Here is a 21,973-nt window from a genome sequence, read left to right on the forward strand (position 1 = left end):
CGATTGGGGAAGTTTTTCCATCTATGCGTGAGCTAAATAAAAATACCCCAAAAATAGAAATCCTTTTTGTCTATGTGTGAAAGAAATTAAAATATTATAAAATAGATTAGTTAACAACAAAACTGTGTACTAATTGTATGAAAGTGATTTGATTTATATGCAAAAATAGAATTCCTTTTTGTCTATGACCATGATAGCTTGTCTTCTTAAGAAGTATGAAAGTGAATTGATTTATATTGCATGTGCTTCTAAACCAACAAAACTGTATCCTAATTGAAATCAGTTAATAAAATTAAATAGAAAGAAACTAATCCTAGAAAGAAACTTGAATATTAACCAAAATGGCCCAAAGGTAAATATATAAAATCTGAAGCTCTGAAGCACTTAGATTCTCTATGTGATGAAAATAATTTCATTTTTTACTGTTAAAAATAGTCCCGTATATCTTATATTTAAATAATTTTATTTTTTACTGTTAAAAATAGTCCCGTATATTTCATATTTCACAATCAAATCCCCTTTTGGAGAAGACAAAGTGTATTTTAATTTTGTCTCTTTTTCTACCTATTAGATTAAGATCAAATTTTGTATTTCTATAATTCTAATCATCATAACTTATAAAACATTTAAAGCTAGTCTTATACTCTGCATGTCTAATATGCAATGTCATTTATTTTAAATTATTATTTAAATATTTTTTATAGGTATATAACAGTGAGAACTATGGACAAATCAAATTTGAGCTTAATCCAATATATTGAAAAATAGATAGAATTAAAATATATTTTACATTCTCAAAAAAGGATTTGATTAGTAAATATGAAATATATAAAACTATTTTTAAATATTAAAAAAAAAATGAGATTTATATTTAAATTTTGCTAGTTTAATATATTGCGCTTGGCTTCATTGAGCTTCCTTTTTCCATATTAATGGCACCAACATAGGGACGTAAAAACATGGAGGGAGGAGGGAGGGGGTGCGAGAAGTCTGGGATAGAGAGAGAGAGAGAGAGAAGTTGGAGATGAACTCCTTGTAGTATTTAATCATACATATGTAATACAAACAAAAAAAATCAGAAAAGAAAACCACACCCATAATACAAAAAAGAATCAAGCCAACATTGTGCTTAATCTCAATGTCAAAGCCCTCTTTCACTATTGAGTCCATCTCTAAAGAGGGAGTATATGTCATTTGCTATGTTCATAGCATCTTCAGATACTCCAAACAGCCCCCTTCTTGAGAGTCCAGCACAGTAGAGACCATTAGGTCCTCTCCAGTGGTTGGGATATTTAGCTCTAGGCATTCCATCTTCATTAAAAATTTCCTCCTCATCCTTGCAAAATAAACAAATTTTCAGTTTAAGTCTGCAAAATAAACAAATTTTCAGTTTTAAGTCTTCAAATACAATTCCAAGCAAGTATTCTAGAAATATAATATTGCAAAACAACTAGTGATTTTCCCAAAACTTGATTAGGATATAAAGTCATGCATTGATCTTTAATCAATTGTTGGAAACTTGATTAGGATCTAAACTCATGCACTAATTTTTCATTGTAACAAAAGGACCTCATCTAGAACAAACATGAGCACAGAAACTATTTGTTGGAGTAGGGTTGAATGAGATTAACCTTGAGCCATGCCTTTATTGCACTCTTGTAGCCAGTTGCCAATATTATAGCATCGAAGACTTTCTTCTCACCATTAGAAAAATCCACTTCCTTACCTCTTATGTGTGCAATGGCAGGAAGGACCTGTTCGTTACAGAGAGAGAGAGAGAGCGAGAAGTTAAAAGGTGTACACTAATACCATATGCCAAATTCGAGAGGAAGATGAAAACAAGACACCAATTCATGTTAAGTTTAATAGAGAGAGAGACTGCACATATCTAATAAGTTAGAAAAAGTCGGAGATTTGAGCCCCTACCCTTTAATAAGAATTAAGTATAAGACTTCATCACGAAGTTCAGCAGTACTACCACCAAGACCCTAGACTATTCTCACCAATTCCTATGCTAACTTTAAGCTACATGAGAGAGAGAGAGAGAGAAACCTTTATGTCCCCAGATTTTATTTTGTTAAATGTTCCTTGATCAAGGATGGGGCTCCTGCCAGTCTTCCTCTTTAGTAGAAATGGGCCCTCCTCTGGTCTTCGAATGCCAAACTGACTTGTATTTCCATACAACCACTGGCTACAAGCAACCATGAGCCTATCCACTAACCCCAGTGGAAAGTACCTTAACAGACGCATTCCCATGTGAATCAATTCTTTGTTCATCACATGGATCTGCACCACCATAACATACATGGAACATTTATCAAATAAGTATCCACATTGATCTAAATACCACGAAATGTGCTCATGGGGCATAATTTTATGCAAATAAAACATATGAAAAAGGCATGATAACAGATTTAAGGCCATGCACATTCTATTTGAGATTGGCTATTTGCATAACTTTTATTAATGGAGTCTTTGATCAAGAATTCATATCTTTTTCCCTGTGGAGTTTTTTACCATCTTAAAAATGTATTTTTTATCTAAACTTTAAGGGATTCATGATCTATGTTAAGATGATCATGAACATGAAAAATAAAACAAAATTCTTTATATTTTAAATATGACTATTTTGAAAAAAAAAAAAACTCTACACAGTATAAGCTTTATTTGTTTTTTACAACGTCTATTGATGGTGAGTCAGCGGGCTAATAGGGCCCCAAAAGGCTAAACCCCAAGACATGAGACCAAAAACATTTTCAAAATTACACATGATTTCCCCATCTTTTCAAAACTTTCCAAGAGAACATTCTTGTCTCATTGTTCGGAACTGACCTTGCATTTGGTAAATGTCTAAAATACTTCAAAATTTCTATGACATTTGGAAAGGGCGAATTATAGGTGGTCCTGTCGTACTAAATTGTGCATCTAGTCCTCCTACGCAAGCACCTAATAGTGCCAATTTACCTCAAAATTTTGAATTTCGTATTTGAAATAAATGTGATCATTCTGGGAAAAAAAAAAAGATCTCTAAATTTCCTTTGCCAGGCTTCTCTCAAACTGGATCCACTAGATCTCAATCTATACCACTAGATCGCAATCTATAAAAGGTTTTGATTTGAGTCATTTATCTATCTCCAATTTGTTTCGAGGTTTTTGTCTCTAATTGATTATTTGAGTAAGGCAAATGTAATTAGAGAGTTTCGCTGTCAAAGAGATCCCCCTTACATGGTGTTGGGGCCAAAGACCAAATGATTTGGTACTGAAAGAACGCCAAATATTCTTCCTTGAAATAAAAACATTAAGAGGGGGTGATGCTCCACTCATGTCAATAAAAGATGGGAAACTACTTTACAGACGGGTTTGATAGCAAGAAGTGTCTTCTTGGAAGTTTAGAACTTCTTAATATCGTTCAAGTTTCATGCTTGATAAAAAAAAATTGAACTTCAAACAAAACTTAAAGGAACTGTTCAAGTACCAATTTTGCTTTAAAAAAAAACGTTCCAACCCAAGGGTTGGAACTTAAACTTGGTACTTTTTTTTTTATGAATCACCGCCATATATAAAATGTATATATTTTATTGTATAATATACAATATAATTTATTGCATATTATATTTTATTTATATAACACATATTTATAATATTATATAATAAAAATGTATACAATGTAAATATATATATATATACATATATATATATATATATATATATATATATTATTTTATGTACATTATATAATAAAAATAAAGATTAATCAAAAAATTCACTATATAATATATCTTATATAATACAAATACATATCAATAAAAGATAGGAAACTACTTTACATGCAAGCAGAAACAAATATCCTTTGTACTTTGCTGCATGTTCAATATATATCAAGCATCACAACTATTCCTAATTTAAGCTTAAGGATGCTATGAGGGCTAAAATGCAGCTGCATACGAATACTTTTTCTGCATCTCTACTTAATATTTTCTGAGCTTTGTGTCTTTGTTTTATTTCTTTCCGAATAATACTTCCTTGATATATGGATGTGTTCTATATTTAGCAAGTGTCAAATATATGTCTAATTCATCGATGCATTGACCCCTAAAAATCATTTTCAGCTTTTGTAGACCTTTTCATTAAGGAAATCTATAGAAGCAAAATTTAGACCAATTTAGAGAATATAATATAAATGATTTCTTGGTACGCATACCATGTTGTGTACGAAGCATGTCGGTCCAAAATTCTATTTAGGGAAATTCGTCAAATTACTCGTAAGAGATGAATACTTAAAGATTCCACCCATTTGTAACTATTCCAACTCAAGATCATGAGTTTTTTTTATGGATATTTTAAAATTAAATCAAAATATATGAGTAAGTTATTAAATTGTTTGTTTCTCATGGGTAATTCTATAAATTCTCTTTTAATTTATGCTATGCCATTCAAAAAAAGAAAATTAAGTTTTTGTTATATCATTTGTATACCCTGCTACATACGTGTAGATCACCACTACCCTTCATTTTTGAGATGGAGCACTTATGTAGGCCCGTGGGTGAGCAACACATATGCTATTACATAATACATATGGCAAAATAAACCCCTGTGTCAAGAGATGTCAAACTGGCCAACAACCCCCGACAACCCTGAATAACGTGATCTGTACTATGTATGGTATGCACACCATGCATTCCACGTGAATCGTAACATACATAACATGAACATGCAATTGCATTTTGCATGGTCATCTCTTCTTATGATATGCATGGCCACATTAGAAATCTATACATGAAAACAAAGGAAAATGCTACAAAGTCTACAACATGCATGCAAGACGGGGTTTCTCATCAAAACAAAAACGGGTTTCTCATCAAAGTTAAAACTAGGACCCTGCATCTAGGGACATGTTGATGCACAATGCACGATTGGTAAGTAGATTGAAATCAATGGTACAACATACCGGGTTTCTCACGACAATCGAAGCATCGGCACCGTGAATTGAGAGATCCAAAGCAATCTCCATGCCCGAGTTCCCGCAGCCAACCACAAGCACATTTTGGCCACTGTGAGTCCTTCCTGACTTGAATTGGGAAGAGTGCAATACCTCCCCCTCAAAGTCAGGAAGTCCAGGAATTTCAGGTATTATGCCCACACTATTCTCCCCGGTAGCAACAACCAAGAATCTCCCACTGTAACACTCAACATTTTTTGTGCATGTGTTAGTCACATGCAAGATCCACCTCTGTAACTCCCTATCATAGGTTGCATCAATCACCTCCCTCGAAAACAAAGGTTCTACCCCGAAACGGGTAGAATAATCATCTATATATTTAATAAAATCTATTTTTGATATGAAAGTGGGTGCGTCGGGCGGGAAAGGAAAATGAGGAAGCTCGCAAAATTCTTTGCCGAGGTGGAGATTAAGGCGATCATAGCAACGTTTCTTCCATAGAGAAGCAGAGCAGTCATCCCTCTCGATGACTACATTTGGTATACAGAGGTTTTTCAAACATGCAGAAGTCGCCAGACCCGAAGGCCCGGCCCCTACGATGATAACGACCTGCTCTCTCATTGCCATTCCCATGTTTATCTAGCAATGCAAGTAACAAAGCAATGGCAAACAACAAGACCTATGAAGACTTCTTCTAGCGATGGCAAACAACTACAGTTATATGAAGACTTTATATAGCAATGGACTGTGAACTAGTTATTAGTAAAATGACTAATTTTCCCATCTTGCTAGATTTAACCTTTTTTTAGTTTTCCTTAATCTTTTTCTTTTATATTGAAAACATAATTCAAGATTGAAACTTAATCTTAAAATAATTTCCTTTTAAGATTAGTTTTCCTTAATCTTTTTCCAAAAAGATTAAAAACAAAATTATTCCAAAAAGATAAAAAAATATTGAAACAAAATTCATTTGTATATAGATTGAAACATAATTGGATTGTGGCCATCCAATTATTCCAAAAATATAAAAAAAGATTGAAACAAAATTCATTTTGTACATAGAATCATTGAAAGTAATTTCATAATTCACCCTCTTATCTCCAAAGCCGTTGCACCTATGCTTTCAAGATTTTGCCTGCCCTCCTAACCATATTACTGGATCCAAACAATAAACTTACTTGATGATACTACATATTGGCTACTAGGTCATTTTAGTGCTCAGACACAAATGATTTCATGGGCATTTTGGTTAAATTGCTGTTAAATTTTGAACATTTAGGTTAGTTTATATTATTGAAATAATGTTGAAATTTAAGTGCACACTAAATGCAAGGATAAGGCCAAACAAAGGCATTAAACCGTTGCTGCCCTGTACCAGCTAGATTCCCTCGTCCTTTAATCCTCAAAATTCAATTTTTCATGGTTTTATTTTTTTGCTATGTATTGTTAAGGCTCAAACAATTGTTGATAAGATGCTTTAATGGCGCATGGATAAAGTTTCTCTTAGTATGAGCCGCTTGCCCTTCACTTACCAAACATCCGGCTTCCCCATTCATGAACCACTTGTCTAAGTCTCTTGGTTACTCTCTCTCTCTCTCTGAAAAGAATGAATTGAGTCTCTAAGTTTCTCTCTCTATCTCTATGAAAATGAAGTGAATATCTTGGTTTCTCTCTCTCTATCCCTAGAAATAATGGGGAGTAATTGTGAAATCATTTGGCGTCTAAAACAATGTTAGCATGCCAAGAATACTTTTTATCCTTTGCATGTGTCGTCCTCTCTTTCCCATTTTGGAGACAAGTGATAAGGATAACTTTTTCTTGAGAAGTCTATTGCCAAATGGACTATTAATTGTGACTAAGTGGACAGAGAGAGTGAGTGTGGGTGTCAGATTTTTCAAATTTATAGAAAGAGTTTAATCATGAAAATTAGATATATTTAGAAACCCACATGAAGAGATAGACATAAATTTTTAATTATCTATAATTAACTATATACATATGGAAAACGTTTATACAAGGTTGCAACCTTAAAAATGTAGAGGTGCACCTTAATTGTATTGTTTAAGAATGCAACCTTTTATATATATATATATATATATATATATATATATATATATATATATATATATATATATATATATATATATATATATATGGGTGCGGTTTCTATAAGGTTGCAATCTTAAACAATACAATTAAGGCGCACCTTAAAATTTTATCATAACATGTAATTTTATTGTAAAAAAAACTTAGTATTATTTGAAAATCTATTTTCATACCTAATTAGAAAATTTTAAAATCCAAAAATGGTTAAAATCAAGTAGATCTATAAATTTATGAAAATCTTGAAAAATGGACGGTCTAGAAAATTCTTGAGCTTTGAAAGAAATCAGTTTAAGACTTATATTATCGCCAAACTCACATATTTAATTAAGTATATTTTAGGAATAAGCTATGCCTAATGCCTCTCAAAACTCATGTTAATATAACAGTAAATGGTTATACAATCTCATATAAAAAAACAATCAAGAAAATACTATGCTTAATCTCAATGTCCAAGTCTTTTTTCACTTTTGACTCCAGCTTCGACTCTCAGAGTCCAGCGTTATAGAGACCATTTGTCCCTCTCCAATGGTTTATTTTGCTCTAGGCATGCCATCTCCACTGAGATGCCCATCCTCGTACTTGTACAAAAAACAAATTTCCTCTTTGTTAAGTCCTCAATTATAGTTCCAAGCAAGCATTCTAGAAATATAATACGGAGAAGTACACAATGAGACCGTCTACCTTCTAATGTGATTGAAATTGGGTAGCTGTACTTATGCCATTCACCTAACTCGAAATTCAAGAGATTTTTTTCGAACTTTGTGATACGTTCAAGCTATCAAATTTTATATGGTTGTAAGAAATTGTGTCTTCCTTGTAACAAAGAAGGTCTCATTTTCTATAATCTCATACAATATTCCAAAAAAAGCTAGTCATTTTTTCCAAACTTGATTAAGATCTAAATTCATGCATTAAATTTTAAATCAAATCAAAGGGGCACAGGTAGAACAAACACTAGTCAAGAAACTAGTTGTTGAAGTAGGGCTACTTAAATGAGATTAACCTTGAGCCATGCTTTTATTGTACTCTTGTAGCCGGCCGGTTGCCAGTATTGTGGCATCGAAGACCTGCATCTCATAATTAGAGTACTCCACTTCGTTACCTCTTACGCATGCAATGGTGGGCAGGTGTTGTTCAAGAGCGAGAGATAGAGAGAGACAGAGAAGTTAAACGGCATACACCAAAACCATATACCAAATTCGAGCGGAAGGCAAAAAAAAGACAGTAACTCATATGTTAACTTTATGAGTGAGAGAGAGTGTGTGTACATATCTAATAAGTTTTAAAAAGAGGCACATTGAAATAAATTTCTAAATAATAAGGAAACAAACATAGACACCAATCCGCATGATTAAAAAAAAAAAAAGGAAAGTTAGTGGGGATTTGGGCTCCTACCCTTTATTAAGAATGAAGTATGAGACTTCATCATGGAGCTTAAGGGTACTACCACCAAGGCCCCAAACAATTCTCACCAATTCGTATTCTAATTTTAAACTAAGAGAGCGAGAGACACCTTTATGTCCCCAGATTTTATTTTCTTAATTGTTCCTAGATCAAGGATGGGCCCCTGCTAGTTTTGCTCTTTAGTAGAAATGGGCCCTCCTATGGTCTTTGAATTTCTAACTGACTTGTATCTCCATACAACCACTTGCTACAAGAAATAAGGTCTGTATTGCTAGTGGCAGTTTTCACATACCTAGGAAATAGGGTCTCAAGCTAAAAATGAATGGAATAGTCATTTATATATTTTTTAAAGTCCATCTCAAATATGAAGTTGATTGTGCTGTGTGTGCGTGAGTAATGTAGTACTTCACAGAAAAATTCTTTTGCATTGTGGAGACAGAGACGTTCATAGCACCTTCCCTTCCACAGATCTACAGGGCAGCCTTCTCTCTCGACAATTATGTTCAGAAAGGAGATTTGGTCAAGACAAATGAAAGTAGAAAAACCAGAGGGCTCTGCCTCGAGAATGATCACTACTGCCTCTTTCATGGTTGTGTTATCAAGAAATGGAAAATGAGACTTTCTCCAACAATGGAAAAATAGTAAGATTCTTTGTAAAAGTAGAGAAGCTCGGCTTGAGCTAGTTTAACACAATACAAAAACTCTATATTATATCATGGTATGCAAATCTTAAAGAGGAAACTCATTTTGAGCTATTATATTAAATACTCACGCCTTGGAAATTAAATTGGTTAAGGCATTGATGATTACAACATAACCTTCCAAATTAAAGCTTGACTCAGGACCATGAAATCGTATGATAAAAATTCATATTATCACGACAACTTGCTTGTTATGATGTGATCTGCTGGTTACTTTTGCCGATACATACTGGTTTAAGCACTCATTTGAAAGCCCAGTTTTTTAGAATTTAGAAATAAAATCCCTTACAATTGGGTATCATTAGCTGGTATATCAATTTTAAGAATGGCATGCCACTATTCATGGCTGAAAGTTTGCAAATGGAACCCTGATCATCAGTAAGATGCCATTACTAATGATACTTTTTTTTATAGCCACGTGTTTACGATGCAAATCGGAGAGATCTTCAGAGGAAGATCCTTAGGATTCGAGTACCACAAACTAATTTTAAAAATAAGTGATAGAGATAGTGGGGACAATCGAATTCTGATTTGAGGCCAAATCTACTCAGAAATGAGCACATCTGCTCTCAGATCAGTGGCAGAGCCAGCAATGATCTGAAATATGAAATACAAAATAAATGTAGCAAAATTAATCTAATTCTAATTGAAATGAATAAAACAGAAAAGAAAAGCAGAAAGAGTAAAAAGAGTACCAAATCGGGCCAGATGGCCTGGGACTCCCACGGCTTCGAGGCCACGCCCGTATCAGGACCGGTTGGATTTTTTCCATGTGTCCTCTTTATCTCTCTCCAAGTTCTGACCAAGCCTTGGCTTGGTTGAATGACTTTCTTGATATAAGAGTGGCTTAAAAATAGGGTTTTCCTAGGTCTAGGTCAAGTCTCAGGTCTAGGTCAAGCCTTCGGTCTAGGGTTTCTCAAGAGTCTAGATATCTACAGGTCTCAAATTATCAGCCTTTAATTCTCCACCTGTGTCTGAAACTCAAAAAACAAAAGCTCTCCAAATCTCCCCGGAATCATGCTTTTATAGGCTGAAAATCATCTACGATTGGAAACATGTCATAACCAGCAGATCTCCTAACCTGGACTGCCGTTTTGGTGGTTCGAGGCTTGGGCGACACAAGGAGCGTCGCCCAAGCCAAAATGGTCCAAGTTCAATGAACCTGGCCAAAATTGTCTTGGGAAGGCTTGGCATGCGGAAACTGCCATTTTGGAGCAGTCAGAGCTGGGTGACACTAAGAGATCGCCCAAGCCAAATTTGCTAAAAACTGGCAGATTCCAATTCAGGTTGATTTTGGGGCTGTCAAGAAGCTCCCTGCCAAAAATCGACGGATATGGGTCAGTCTTGGACTGCGCAACACTAGGAGCGTCGCCCAAACCAAATCTGCTCAAAACGGTAGATTCCAATTCAGGGTAGATCTTAAGGCTGTCGAGACGCTACATACCAAAAATCAGTGGATTTGGGTCTGTTTGGGCTGGGCGACACCTGGAGCGTCGCCCAGCCTTGGGTGACACCAGAAGCGTCGCCCAGACCAAATCTACCCAAAATCATAAATTTCCAATTCATGGCTGATCTACGAGCTCTTTTGATACTGCCTGCCAAATTTGGGTCAAAACAAGGTATTTTACTATTTTTAATGATTTTTTTACTATAATAAGGTGTTCTACAGAATTTTGGATCACAAGGCAGGCAGTATGGACTATAGTGGTCTATGATCTGGGGGTTTCCTTGGATAGTGTGATCCTAGGGGTTCAATAAAACCACAGAATTTGCTAGTTTTAAAATGGGGTGTCTACACCACGTATTAAAACTTTAAAATTGATTAAAAATTAGAAAACCTATTTTGTTGCTATTAGAAATATCTTGAATATTACTATAATTCGTTGTTGTCACTTAGAGTGCCTATTTCACAGCTACCCATAACGGCAGTAAAGGTTAAGGTTTGGATTGAACTATGGAATGTGAAAAATGGCATATAAGTAAATAATTCAATGTAAACCAGGCTCAAGCCAATTCTCGGTCTATTCAAGCTCAAGCTGGTTGCTTCAAACTGCTAGTCCACCAGCAGTTGAAAGCCATACTTTAGCAAGCCTAAGCTCGGCGTGCTCGGCTAATTTTCATTTTTAAGGGATACACATTGTCCTCAAAATATTTCATAATTTAGTAAAGTATGATAGTTAGTTAGGAAATGTCTTTATGTTAATAGACATTAAGCTAATAAGGTGTGTTGGTCTTTTTTGAATTGTTCATTGTTACTCCTTGCTAACACGAGCGGATTTTGGGAATATATTTTAAAACATTTAGAATTGGGCCTTTCTTTTCTCATATTCATGAACCACGCGTCTAAGTCTCTTGGTTACTTTTCTCTCTCTCTCTTAGTTTCATTCTCTATCTCTAGAAACTGAAATGAATCTCTTGGTTTTCTCTCTCTAGAAATAATGGGGAGTAATTGTGAGATCATTTGGCGTCTAAAACAATGTTAGCATGCCAAGAGTTTATCTATTCATTGCATGTGTCGTCCTCTCTTTCCCATTTTGGAGACAAGTGTTAAGGACAAGTTTCTCTTTAGAAATCTACTGCCAAATGGAATATTAATAGTGACTAAGTGGATAGAGAGAGTGAGTGTGGGTGACAGATTTTTCAAATTTGTAGAGAAAGAATCCTGAAAATCAGTTAGCTTAGGTTAAGAGTTGACGTTAAAATTCATACATACGATTAAGGCATTTGTTTCAATGTTGTCAGATTCGTTTCGGAGTCTTTTTCTGTTTGGTGAAAACATTGAAGCAATTCGGTGCTCAATTCGATTCAAGGAAGACTTCTGACATCCAATTGGCCCTGCAAAGAGCAGACAATTCAACATGGTTTGCAATTGCACATCCAATTGACCCTGCAAAGGAAAAAAGTGTGTTGCCACAAGAATCCCTTACCACTCCACCAACTCCAGCCCTTCCATGATTTCTAAGGCGACTACCATCAAAATGAAGTTTTAAAGTACCCAATGGGGGGGCAACCCAACTTCATTTTGGTCAGCTGCTACAGGTACCAAGAAGAAAGAGATTGCCCAGATTAGCCAAAACATCGATTCTGGATATTCACCAACCTTCTTTAGAAACGGATAGCCAAGACCAAATAGACAACTTGATTGAATGGATCAAACAATCTAAAAAAAGGGAAATACTTTCAAAAGTCCACCTATTTCTTTCTTTCCATATCTCCCATAGGATTACCCATTTTGCCATACACCACAAAGCCTTACCATCCTTCGGCAAATGTGGTAAAGACAACTGTGGAACAAAGGCAATAGGAAATAAATCTGGAAAGAGAGACTTGAGTGTATAATCACCCTCCAACGTATGGTGCCAAAAAGAAACATCATTCCCATTCCCAATCGACCATCTAAAATAGCCTGCAACAATGGGCCAAACATACACGATATGCCTCCATATCTGAGAAATCTCCCTTCCAGTACCTCGGCCAATCCAAAGGTCCGATCTACCCATACCATACTTAGCAAGGTGGACTTGATACCAAAGCTAGTCTTTAAAGTGGGAGCTCCTCCACCACCATTTACAAAGCAGACCTTGGTTAACCAATCTTATATTTCTGATACCTAAACCACCTTTCTTATTTGAGGTGCACAACCTATCCCACCGCAATAAATGGAATATGCGACAAGGGCCATCAGAGCCCCAAAGGAAATCTCTCATCATATTTTCAATACTTCTAGTAACCAAAGCTGGCATATTGATCAAGGACATCTGATAAATTGGAAGGTTGGCCGGGCACGAGCTCAGAAACATGACCCTACCACCAAGGGAAAGGTACTTTGGTTTCTAAAGATCAAGCTTATATTGTACTCTCTCCATAACCCTATCCCATTCTGATATAGGAAGGCGTGAATCTGAAATGGGCAAGCCAAGATAGAGAAGGGGAAAAGAACCCACATTACAACCCATAGTTTTTGTTTTTGTAGCAACATACTTGATTCATTTCTCATGAAGCTCCAATGACGGTTTGGAATCAATTTATTTCATTAAGTGTATTTTAGGAATAAAATAAGCATCATGCCTTCGAAATTCATTAGGTGTATTTTAGGAATAAAATAAGCCTCATGCCTTCGAAACTCATAATAAAAAGGCTAGTACGATGCACGTGCTTCATAGGTTCCTCAATCTATATAAATTGAAAAATAATAGGAAAAGGTTTTTAAACTTCCCTTACAGTATAGAAGAACTATCCTCCTCCTACCATCTAGCCGTCCAATTTTGATCAAGAGAGCCACTCACCGTTTGATTTTAGATCTGAAGTCTCAAAGTATTTTATTTTTAATTTTTTTTATACGAATTGTATGAATATGAAATTTGGTACATGCCATCTTCTCCTTGGGGCGCACCTATAAAAAAATATTAAAAATAAATTTTTGATAAAATATAATGACCAAAATACCCATTGAATCTTTCAAGGGTATTTTAGTCATTTTATTTATTGAAAATATTTTTTTTATATTTTATGCTAGTGCGAGTTTAATAGAGGGTTGGACGTCCAAAATTTAATGTCAAAATAGTTTATAGAAAAAAATTAAAAATAAAATAGTGTAGAGACGTGACATTGTGATTGGGGCAATCTTAGCTGGATAAGGGGAAGTATATAAGTTTTATGTTGTAGGGGAAGCATAGAAAGCTTGCCTGAAATAATATATGAGTGAGAAATATATTATGTTTCTCAATCTAGGCTATATAGTTGAATATTAGAAATTTATTTAATAAATGAATAAATTATATATATGATATTTGAATATAACCAATAAAATTGGATCTAGTATATTATCATAATTATATACGAATCTGTATAATTTTCATTACATTATCATAATGAATAAATAGTATTTAATTTAATAATTACTTATTTTACTCCCCAAAAAAAGTACATTTCATTTTATATTTATTTTAGCGTATCTGATATTACTTCTGTGATAATTTTACTATGGGATGAATTTTATGTTAGAACATGCATTCACCACATTTAAAATACCATAATTATTATATTATTAGAGATCTATCATTATTCTATTATTCATATATGTAGCTATAATATTATAAACACATTATAATTTAGATAAATTAATTATAATATGCAATACATGTATAGTTATATATATATATATATATATATATATATATATATATATATATATATATATATATATATATATATCAAATTAACTAGGGATAATTTATATAATGTCTTAATATTTAAGAGATATTGGTATCATAAGCGACAGAGACCTCAAGAGATAAGTCAACATACAAATGACTTTTAAATAATTAACTTTGATAGAAACATTAAAAATAAACATAGCCTCTAATGTCTTATTTTAATAGAACCAATTTCAATATTTTTACTTTCTCAGTTGTATATACTCATGGTGATTGAATCTAACAGCTTCTTACTCTCCAAGGATGTGAAGGTGGTGGTTTGATGGTAACGATATAGAATAAAGCGTGTAGATGATGATGGTGTGTATTGCTAATGCGATGATGCATACTAACTCTATGCACTATGTTTCCCACATAGAGTGTAATTCAATTTATTTTATTGGAAAATTCAAATCTTTTTAATAATCAATATTATAAGGTGACAACCTTTATACAATACAAGTAAGGCCGACCTTTAAATTTTGCCATAACATGCAATTCCAATGTTTGGAAACCTACCATGGCTTGAAAATCAATGTTCTTACTCTATTTATAAAATTTAGATTTGCAAATATGGTACAAATCGAGAAGATTTATAAATACTTGAAAATCTTGAAAATAGACGGTCCAGATAACTTGTTATAAGATGCACAAATTTTAGGACTTGAAATTCTTTTCTTTTTTTGTATATATAAATCTCGAAATCGAGATGATCAATTGAAAGGTTCCAACATCATAACACTCTTTTTTTATTTATTTATTTTATTAGATTTTGAAGTGCACCTTAGTTCAATATTATAATGTTGCAACCTTATATAGAATTTATCCTTATATAAATTATATGTTTAGTAATTTTGTAAACATAGGATATTTATTATAATAATATTATATAACAGTTATATTTATATAACAGTTTTGTATATATAAATCTCGAAATCGAGATGATCAATTGAAAGGTTCCAACATCATAACACTCTTTTTTTATTTATTTATTTTATTAGATTTTGAAGTGCACCTTAGTTCAATATTATAATGTTGCAACCTTATATAGAATTTATCCTTATATAAATTATATGTTTAGTAATTTTGTAAACATAGGATATTTATTATAATAATATTATATAACAGTTATGTTTATAGCCTTTTATGATATATAATAAGCTCTAAACAATTCGTTTGGATAATATAAATCCTTCTCATGTTTGCAATTATGTATTATTTTATATATTATATGTTGAGCATCTGATTTTGTATATGTTTAGTAATTTTGTGAAATATAATATTTATCAATATGATCATTTCATTAACAGTACTAGGATGCACTCTCCAATCATCGTTACAGTTTTTACGCAAGAGCCATGTGTGACCCTAATTTAACATTGAAGACCTATTAATTGATAATATTAATTCATTAATGTAATAAGTCTGATGTACAAACTCAAATTCCATTGAATCATACCAAAAAATTTATTATTAATTACTAATATTTATTAATGATTATTTTTTCCTTATTACATAGTGAATGATACTATAAAATTAATATTTGTATATTAGGCACAAAGTTCAACAAAAAGTTTGTGATAAATCCATTTTATTTTTTATAGATAAAAATAGTCCCCTATATCTCATATTCACAATAAATTCCCTTGTTTTTAGAACACAAAACATATTTTAATTTTTTTCATTTTTTTTTTTTACGATCAAATTTATATCAAAATGGTATTTCTATAATTCTAATCATCATAACTTATCAATGAATATTTTAATATAAATTTAAAAAAATAACATTTCAAACCTACTCCTATACTATTCGTGGGTAGTTCCCATTTTATTTACTTTAAATTATTTTGATGACGGAGGGGGTGGGCAAAGTATGGCGTACCTCGTTAGGTTGCCTCCCCTCTATCTCTCTCTTTCTAAATAAAACCCCCCCTTACAACAGGAGATTTTATCGAAATTCCATCAAAAGCTTCTTCAAATATTAGAGAAATGAAATAATAATCTCCCATCTAAATTATCACTTCTAATAAATATGTAGCCACATTGGACATCAACATTGAAAGAAAGAAATAAAACAATAGAGAGAAGTTGGAGATAAATTCGTGGTAGAACTTAATCATATATTTATATTATCCAAACAAAACCACAGACAACCATACCCATAATGCAAAAAGAATCAAGCCAATATTGCCCTTAATTTTAATGTCAAAGCAGTATTTTATCCTTGAGTCCATCTTTGAAGAGGGAATATATGTCAGTTGCTATGTTCATAGCATCTTCAGACACTCCAAACAGACCCCTTTTTGAGAGTCCAGCACAGTAGAGACCATTGGGCCCACTCCAATGGTTTGGATATTTGGCTCTAGGCATGCCATCTTCAATGAAAAATCCATCCTCATCCTTGCAAAATAAAAGAATTTCCAGCTTAAGTACTCAAATACAATTCCTAGCAAGTAATGCATTGATCTTTAATCAATTGTTGGAAACTTGATTAGGATCTAAATTCATGCTCTGAGTTTTTAATGAATTAAGAGGAGTACAGTTAGAACAAACATTAGTTAAGAAACTATTTGTTGAGGTAGGTTTGAATGAGATTAACCTTGAGCCATGCCTTTATCGTACTCTTGTAGCCGGTTGCCAGTATTATCGCATCGAAAACCTGCTTCTCATTATTAGAGAACCGCACTTCGTTCCCTCTTATGTATGCAATGGCGTTCATGACCTATTTAAGAGAGAAAGAGAGAGAGATAAGTTATAAGGCATACACTAAAACCATATATCAAATTCGTGCGGAAGACGAAAACCCGGCACCAATTCATATGTTAACTTTATGAGAGAGACATATTCCTAATTAATAAAGAAGATAAAACGAAGACACCAATTCGTATGCTAAAAAACTGATAAGTTAGAGAGGATTTGGGCCACTATATTTCATCATGGAGCACACCGGTACTACCACCAAAGCCCCATATCATTCTCACCAATTCATATGCTAACTTTAAATTACATGAGAGAGTGACCTTTATATCCCCAGTTTTTATTTTCTTAATTGTTCCTAGATCAAGGATGGGGCTCCTGCCGGTCTTGCATTTTAGAAGAAATGGGCCTTCCTCTGGTCTTCTTATGCCAAACTTGCTTGTATCTCCATACAACCATATGCTGCAAGAAACCATGAGCCTATCCACCAACGCCATTGGAAAGTACCTCAACAAACGCATCCCCATGTGAATCAATTCCTTGTTCATCACATGGATCTGCACCACCATAACATACATGAATCATTTATACAATAAGTGCCCACATTTCTCTAAATACCATGAGATAACATAAGGAAAAGGCACGACAATACATAATTAAGGCCATGCACATTATATATATGAGATTGAGTATTTGGATAAATTCGAGTAATGGAGTCTTTGATCAAGAATGAATATATTTTTCCCTGTGGAGCTTTTGACCATCTTAAAAATAGATTTTAGGGATCTATGATCTAAGTTAAGATGATCATGAGCATAAAAAGACCAAAGTAAAATGTTTTACCACTGTAATCCTTCCCTGATAAATAAAAAAAACAAAGAAATTTAGGATATATAAGTTGATTGAAATCAATGGAATACAGATACCGAGTTTCTCACGACGATCGAAGTCTCGGCACCATGATTAGAGAGATCCAAAGCAATCTCCATGCCTGAGTTACCGCACCCAACCACAAGCACATTTTTACCACTGTAATCCTTCCCTGACTTGAATAGTGATGAGTGCAATACCTCCCCCTCAAACTCAGGTAGTCCAGGAATTTCAGGTACAATGCCCTCACTATTCTCCCCAGTAGCAACTACTAAGAATCTCCCACTATAACACTCAACATTGTTTGTGCATGTGTTGTTCACATGCACGATCCACCTTTGTACCTCCCTATCGTAGGTTGCATCAGTCACCTCCCTCGAAAACAATGGCTTTACCTCGAAGCGGGCAGAGTAATCATCTATATATTTAATAAAATCTATTTTTGATATGAAAGTGGGTGCGTCGGGCGGGAAAGGAAAATGAGGAAGCTCGCAAAATTCTTTGCCGAGGTGGAGATTAAGGCGATCATAGCAACGTTTCTTCCATAGAGAAGCAGAGCAGTCATCCCTCTCGATGACTACATTTGGGATACAGAGGTTTTTCAAACATGCAGAAGTTGCCAGACCCGAAGGCCCGGCCCCTACGATGATAACGACCTGCTCTCTCATTGCCATTCCCATGTTTATCTAGCAATGCAAGTAACAGAGCAATGGCAAACAACAAGACTTTCGCAAACAAAAACATGAGTGTGAAGAAAATGGGCATGGTATGAGGTTTTTTATAGGGCAATAGTTATTAATAAAATAACTAATTTGCCCATCATCCTACGGCTACATTTAATTTTTATTTTTAGAAAGATTTCCTTTCTCTTTTCCTTTTATATCTTTCACATATGAATAAGTCATACATATTTATTAAATTCCCCTTATGCCCATCCATTTATTCTGAAAAAAAAAAAAGATTGAAAAATCTTTACAAGGCCAACTTTTCTCCATTGCTCAAAATTCATTTTGTATATATAGAATCATTGAAAGTAATTTCATTATTCACCCTCTTGTCTCCAAAGTTGTGGCACGTATGCTTTCAAGATTATGCCTGCCCTCCTTACCATATTAGTTGATCCAAACTATAATTAGTAGAAACTTTACTCTGTGATATTACATATTGGCCAGTAGGGTCGGTAAGTTTGTCATTTTAGTCTCAGGACACAAATGATTTCATGGGCATTTTGGCAAAATTGCTGTTAAAATTTGAACATCTTGGTTAGTTCATAATATGAAATAATGTTGAAATTTAAGTGCACATCAAATGTATCAGCTAGATCCCTTCTCGGTTTAATCCTCAAAATCCAAATTTTCATGGCTTTAATTGTGCATGGATAAAGTTTTCATTGCTTTAACGGTGCATGGATAAAGTTTCTCTTAATAGGAGCCGCATGCCTTTCAGTTACGAAACATCCCGCTTCAGCATTCGTGAACCACGGGTCTCTCTCTCTTTCTAAAAACAATGAATCTAGTCTCTTAGTTTCTCTCTCTATCTCTAAAAACTGAAATGAATAATTTGGTTTCTCTCTTTCTAAAAGAAAATGAATCCAGTCTCTTACTTTCTCTCTATCTCTAGAAAAATGCAGAGAATCTCGTGGTTTCTCTCTCTTTCTCTAAAAATTATGGGGAATAATTATGAAATCAATTGATGTCTAAAACAACGTTAGCATGCCAAGAGTCCATCTCTTTCCCAAATTGGAGACAAGTGATGGTCAGTATTAATAGAAAAGAAAAACTAAGTGTGCAGAGAGAGTGAATGTAGGTGTCAGGCTTTTCAAATTTGTAAAAAGATTTCAATTATGGAAATTAGAGATATTTAGAAGCCCACATATATAGATAGATAGACAAATTTATAATTATCTATAATTACATTCCTGAAAATCAGTTTATTAACTATAGAGAGAGAGAGAGATTCCTGAAAATCAGTTTATTAACTATAGAGAGAGAGAGAGATTCCTGAAAATTAGTTAGGTTAGGTTAAGAGTGGGTGTTAAAATTCATACATACGACTAAGTCAGTTGTCTTTTTTGTCTCCCAGCTTATTAACAAAAGAAAACGTTTATGCAAGGGGTGAACCTTATACTATAGAGATAAGGCACACCTTCAAAACTCACTACAAAAAGGTTGTTTGGTGTCCAAAAGCTCTCTAATCAATCATCTTAATTTCAAGATCGTTTACCGTCAAAATTATTAATAGGGACTGTATATAAGTTTTATGCAGTAAGGAAAGCATAGCAAGCTTGCCCTTTATTATATTATTAGAAATCTATTATCATTGATACATTAGCTACAATGTTATATACACATTACAATTTAGATAATCTAATTATTATACACAATACATGTATAGTTAGTATATATTGTTTATAATTTATATAGGAAGATACTACAAAATGCCTATAGACGAAAATGAACAATGATTTCGCCTACCCTCATCACCATCCAAACTTCATCACACTTGTCTGGTAGTGTTTCAATTTTCATTTTGTTTTTACTAATCAGAATGATCTGAAATTTGGAGCGTGTGTACATCTTAATGAGATGTACCTAATAAAAATATGAAAAAAAAATAATTCGTAAAATATAAAATGACAAAACTACCCTAATAAATTTTCAGGGGTATTTTGGTTAATTTATATTCTACAAATTATATTTTTCATATTTTTATTAAGTACGCTTCACTGAGATATACACACACTCCAAATTTCAAATAATTTGGATTTGTAGAAAAAAAAAAAATTAAAACACTACTGGACAACTGTGACCGTACGCTGAAGTTTGGATGGTGATGAGGTAAAATCATTGCTCATTTTCGCCTAGAGGCATTGAGAAGAGTTTTTCATTTATGAAGGGAAGATACTACAAAATACCTATGGGAAAAAAATGAACAGTGATTTCACCTACCCTCTTCACCATCCAAACTTCTTCACACAGTCACAATTGTCCAGTAGTATTTCAATTTTCATTTTTTTTTTTACTAATCAGAATGAGCTGAAATTTGGAGCGTGTGTACATCTTAATAAAGCGCGACTAATAAAAATATTTAAAAAATAATTCGTAAAATATAAGTTGATCAAAATATACTTGTAAATTTTTGGGGTTATTTTGCTCAATTTATAGTTTGCGAATTATTTTTTTCAAAATTTTATTAGATGCATCTCACTAAGATGTACACAAGCTCCAAATTTCAAGTAATTTTAATTTATAAATAACAAATGAAAATTGAAACACTGCCAGACAACTATGACTATGGGATGAAGTTTAGATGGTGATGAGGGTTGGCAAAATCACTGTTTATTTTTTCCTATAGGCATTGGGAAGAGTTTTTCATTTAGAAAGGGAAGATACTATAAAAAGACTATAGGTGAAAGTGAACAGTTATTTTGCCTACCCTTATCAACATCCAAATTTCATCGTACGGTCACAATTGTCCGTTAGTATTTCAATTTTCATTTTGTTTTTACTAATCGGAATTATCTAAAATTTAGAGCGTGCATACATCTTAGTGAGACGCACCTAATAAAAAATATGAAAAAAATAATTCATAAAATATAAATTGACCAAAATACCCCCATAAATTTTTGGGGCTATTTTGATCAATTTATATTTTACAAATTATTTTTTTCATATTTTTATTAGGTGTACCTCACTAAGATGTACACATGCTTTAAATTTCAAGAAATTTAGATTTGTAAACAAAAAAAATTAAAATTAAAATACTACCAGACGACTGTGACCCTATGATAAAGTTCAAATAGTGATGAGGGTAGGCGAAATCACTGTTCATTTTCACCTATAGGCATTAGGAAGAGTTTTCTATTTAGGAAAAAAAGATACTACAAAACGCGAACAGTGATTTCGCCTACCCTCATCCCCATCCAAACTTCATCTCACGGTCACAGTTGTTCTATAGTGTTTCAATTTTCGTTTTGTTGTTACTAATCAGAATGATCTAAAATTTGGAGTGTGTATACATTTTAGTGAGAAACACCTAATAAATATATGGAAAAAATAATT

The 21,973-nt window shown here is 33.3% G+C and overlaps 2 protein-coding genes across 4 annotated transcripts; both read right to left on the minus strand.

Moving 5' to 3' along the window:
* Positions 1-1,008: 1,008 nt before the first annotated feature.
* On the minus strand, positions 1,009-10,655 carry LOC18428999 (putative indole-3-pyruvate monooxygenase YUCCA11). 3 transcript variants are annotated; one of them, XM_088852314.1, is made up of 5 exons: positions 9,846-10,534; positions 8,049-8,112; positions 2,053-2,286; positions 1,632-1,754; positions 1,009-1,336 (listed from the first exon to the last, which is right to left on the minus strand). In XM_088852314.1, exons 1-5 carry the CDS (start codon positions 9,920-9,922, stop codon positions 1,142-1,144), a joined length of 693 nt encoding a protein of 230 aa, XP_088708440.1. In that variant the 5' UTR covers positions 9,923-10,534; the 3' UTR covers positions 1,009-1,141. The 3 variants fall into 3 exon arrangements, with proteins under 3 accessions (XP_088708440.1, XP_088708441.1, XP_006838355.2); XM_088852315.1 differs by lacking the exon at positions 8,049-8,112 and having other exon boundaries at positions 9,846-10,655; XM_006838292.2 differs by lacking the exons at positions 8,049-8,112; positions 9,846-10,534 and adding an exon at positions 4,949-5,736.
* A 5,793-nt stretch (positions 10,656-16,448) lies between these two features.
* LOC18432219 (putative indole-3-pyruvate monooxygenase YUCCA10) lies at positions 16,449-18,669 on the minus strand. Its single transcript, XM_006842333.2, has 4 exons — positions 17,969-18,669; positions 17,366-17,599; positions 16,945-17,067; positions 16,449-16,745 (listed from the first exon to the last, which is right to left on the minus strand). Exons 1-4 carry the CDS (start codon positions 18,590-18,592, stop codon positions 16,551-16,553), a joined length of 1,176 nt encoding a protein of 391 aa, XP_006842396.1. The 5' UTR covers positions 18,593-18,669; the 3' UTR covers positions 16,449-16,550.
* Between the last annotated feature and the right edge of the window lie 3,304 nt (positions 18,670-21,973).

Source organism: Amborella trichopoda, chromosome 11 (genome assembly GCF_054954075.1).
Source record: "Amborella trichopoda isolate Santa Cruz 75 chromosome 11, AtrichopodaSantaCruz75HAP2 v2.0, whole genome shotgun sequence".
In the NCBI taxonomy this organism is placed as follows: domain Eukaryota; kingdom Viridiplantae; phylum Streptophyta; class Magnoliopsida; order Amborellales; family Amborellaceae; genus Amborella; species Amborella trichopoda.

Bases quoted from the DNA above. Each gene is read 5' to 3' on its own strand.
- LOC18432219 (XM_006842333.2), bottom strand. From the start codon at position 18,592: ATGGGAATGGCAATGAGAGAGCAGGTCGTTATCATCGTAGGGGCCGGG. The intron at 17,600-17,968 runs GTATCTGTATTC...ATGGTGGTGCAG, and splicing joins CGATCGTCGTGAGAAACTCG to ATCCATGTGATGAACAAGGA. The intron at 16,746-16,944 runs GTTAATCTCATT...TTATTTTGCAAG, and splicing joins CGATAAAGGCATGGCTCAAG to GATGAGGATGGATTTTTCAT.
- LOC18428999 (XM_006838292.2), bottom strand. From the start codon at position 5,572: ATGGGAATGGCAATGAGAGAGCAGGTCGTTATCATCGTAGGGGCCGGG. The intron at 1,755-2,052 runs GTTTCTCTCTCT...TGTAACGAACAG, and splicing joins TAAAATCTGGGGACATAAAG to GTCCTTCCTGCCATTGCACA. The intron at 1,337-1,631 runs GTTAATCTCATT...TTATTTTGCAAG, and splicing joins CAATAAAGGCATGGCTCAAG to GATGAGGAGGAAATTTTTAA.